At 42.2% G+C, this 2,370-nt stretch overlaps 1 protein-coding gene across 1 annotated transcript; it reads left to right on the plus strand.

Annotated features, from left to right (window-relative positions):
- The first annotated feature begins 269 nt into the window (after positions 1-269).
- LOC121966233 (lysine-specific histone demethylase 1A-like) lies at positions 270-2,312 on the plus strand. The gene is made up of 3 exons (XM_042516340.1): positions 270-407; positions 896-1,042; positions 1,359-2,312. The coding sequence occupies exons 1-3, from the start codon at positions 300-302 to the stop codon at positions 1,557-1,559; spliced, it is 456 nt and encodes a 151-aa protein (XP_042372274.1). The 5' UTR covers positions 270-299; the 3' UTR covers positions 1,560-2,312.
- The last annotated feature ends 58 nt before the right edge of the window (positions 2,313-2,370 follow it).

Below are 2,370 nucleotides of genomic sequence, written 5' to 3' on the forward strand. Positions count from 1 at the left end.
TAAATATCATCCTGACTGGCAATAAAAAAGTCTTAAAATATTATTTGCCTGCATGAGGAGGTGTGCTTGCCTAGCATGGTGGATCCATTAATGCCAGGACCCAAGGTTTCCTATTAGAACATTAGTAGTAGTAAGGAGATGATCAATGTAATTCACTTCACCTGTCAGTGGTTTTAATGTTGTGGCTGATCTGTATATTTCCTGTCCATATATGCTCTTTGCTTCTCTAATGTTCCCATTAAAAGTTAATATAACGAATTGTGCCTACTCTTCTTTCAGCCCCAATCCTACTCGCTCTGATGGCTGGTGAGGCAGCTGGCATCATGGAGAACATCAGTGATGATGTGATTGTCGGACGCTGCCTGGCTATTCTCAAAGGAATATTTGGAAGCAGCGCTGTGCCGCAGGTACATGTTTCTTCACTTTGGCCTTTCAGTGCTGTTTTAACTTAACTCTGAGTCCACATGCCAAATTGTTCCCAACCAAGTTGTCCACACAATTCAGCATAGCTGGCTGTTTTGTTCAAATACAACTTGATTATGTTTGTTGTTTACAGAAAAGTAGTGGTGGGTGATATTTTTTTGAGCTCCATCATTAGTGTTTTTTCTGGGTTTTCCACTACTTTGAGTGGAATGTCAAATCCGTTCTTGAATCGACCCCCACAACCAGCGCGACTTTACACAGCGAGCCGAGCACATGTGAAAGGCACTCACAAGTGGAGTCGTGTCCAAACCACCCGTCATTATAAATCATGTGCTTATGGTTTCATATGGGATAAAATCATATGCATGGAGGCCAGCGTTGGAACTGTTCACCATCCAGCTGTTTACAGGTCCCTCTAATATCTTCATGGAAACTCCTAAGACGTATGTGTTGTTGTTTGTTGTCATGGCAGCCAAAGGAAACTGTGGTCACGCGGTGGCGCGCAGATCCCTGGGCAAGGGGCTCCTACTCGTACGTCGCTGCGGGTTCTTCAGGTAACGACTATGACCTGATGGCACAACCCATCACTCCTGGCCCTGCCATACCGGGAGCCTCACAGGTAAGCACGACGGAGTCATCGTGTTGAGTTTGAGTGAAAATGTGTGTGAGAAAGCGAGGGAGAGAAGGCATCCCAGCCTGCCCACAACACTCAACCAAACCAAAGCAGGGCAGTTTACTCCCCACACAGATGCTTTTTGGGGCTGTTTTGAAGTTGGCATGCTGATTGAGTCATATTTATGTGTTGACTGATGAGTTCTGGCACTTAACTTCCACACATTTTCTCCTCTAACCAATCCCCTGTTTTCATTTAATAACCCATTATTTTTGGGACAATCCAGCATCAATCTAAATGTGGTTTTCCTTTTTTCTCTCAGCCCGTCCCTCGTCTCTTCTTCTCTGGGGAGCACACAATAAGGAACTACCCCGCTACAGTTCACGGCGCCCTGCTCAGCGGACTCCGTGAGGCCGGACGTATTGCAGATCAATTCCTGGGTGCCATGTACACACTTCCCCGACAGGCCACCCCCACAGCTGCCAGCAACCCTCAGCAGGCTCAGCCAACGCCAAGTGTCTGAAATCACCTCTCCCAGTTCCATAGAAAACACAAGTTTACCTACAAACTGTTGATATTTCAGTGTGTGAATGGAAGTCCCTGCAACACGTTGTATTATTGCCTTTACTTTAACAGAAACTTTATATTCTGGCTGTAGTTATGATGCAAATTTGAGATTTTTAACCGGAGCAGTTCGGTTCCTCAGACTTCTGTTTACATTTCAAGCAAAATGTTGAGATAGAAACCTACTACGAAGACTGGACTAAGTTGAAAGATGACGTAATCCCAAATTTGTTACATAGCAAAGAAAAAGCTCATCTTTAAAAAATGTTTAACATCCTAGTCTTAAAAATGGGAAGCACGGCATTATGTTTGAAGTGATTGAGTGTGTTTGATTCCATGTGGAGCATGTCTGCAAACATCTATTTATGTGCCCTTGTCTAAATCCTGTAAATTCCCTAAATGTATACACAACCTAGAGCCAGATATCTAATAAGACCGATGACCAACTCAGTAGCAGTCTCAATCTCAAGGCCTTGTCTTGGTTGTCTTAAAGTCTTAAAACATAGCTATGTACTGTAGCTTTATGCCTCCTGAATTTACTTTCATTAAGGTTGCAGAGTGTAGTGAAAATAGTTTGTATTCAAAGCTAAAAAAAAAAAAACAATTATGATGAAAGAATTGTGAATGTTTTTTGTTGCCATAGCAGTTTAAGTATTTTATTATGGTTGTCATCACATACTTTTTTATATTGTCAATTGTTTTGTTATTAAAAGACAAAAAGTTTAGCTTGGATCTGGTGTGTTCTTCTTGAAAATGCTGTGTACATATAT

The sequence above is a fragment of the Plectropomus leopardus genome, unplaced genomic scaffold (genome assembly GCF_008729295.1).
Source record: "Plectropomus leopardus isolate mb unplaced genomic scaffold, YSFRI_Pleo_2.0 unplaced_scaffold23645, whole genome shotgun sequence".
Taxonomy (NCBI): Eukaryota; Metazoa; Chordata; class Actinopteri; order Perciformes; family Serranidae; genus Plectropomus; species Plectropomus leopardus.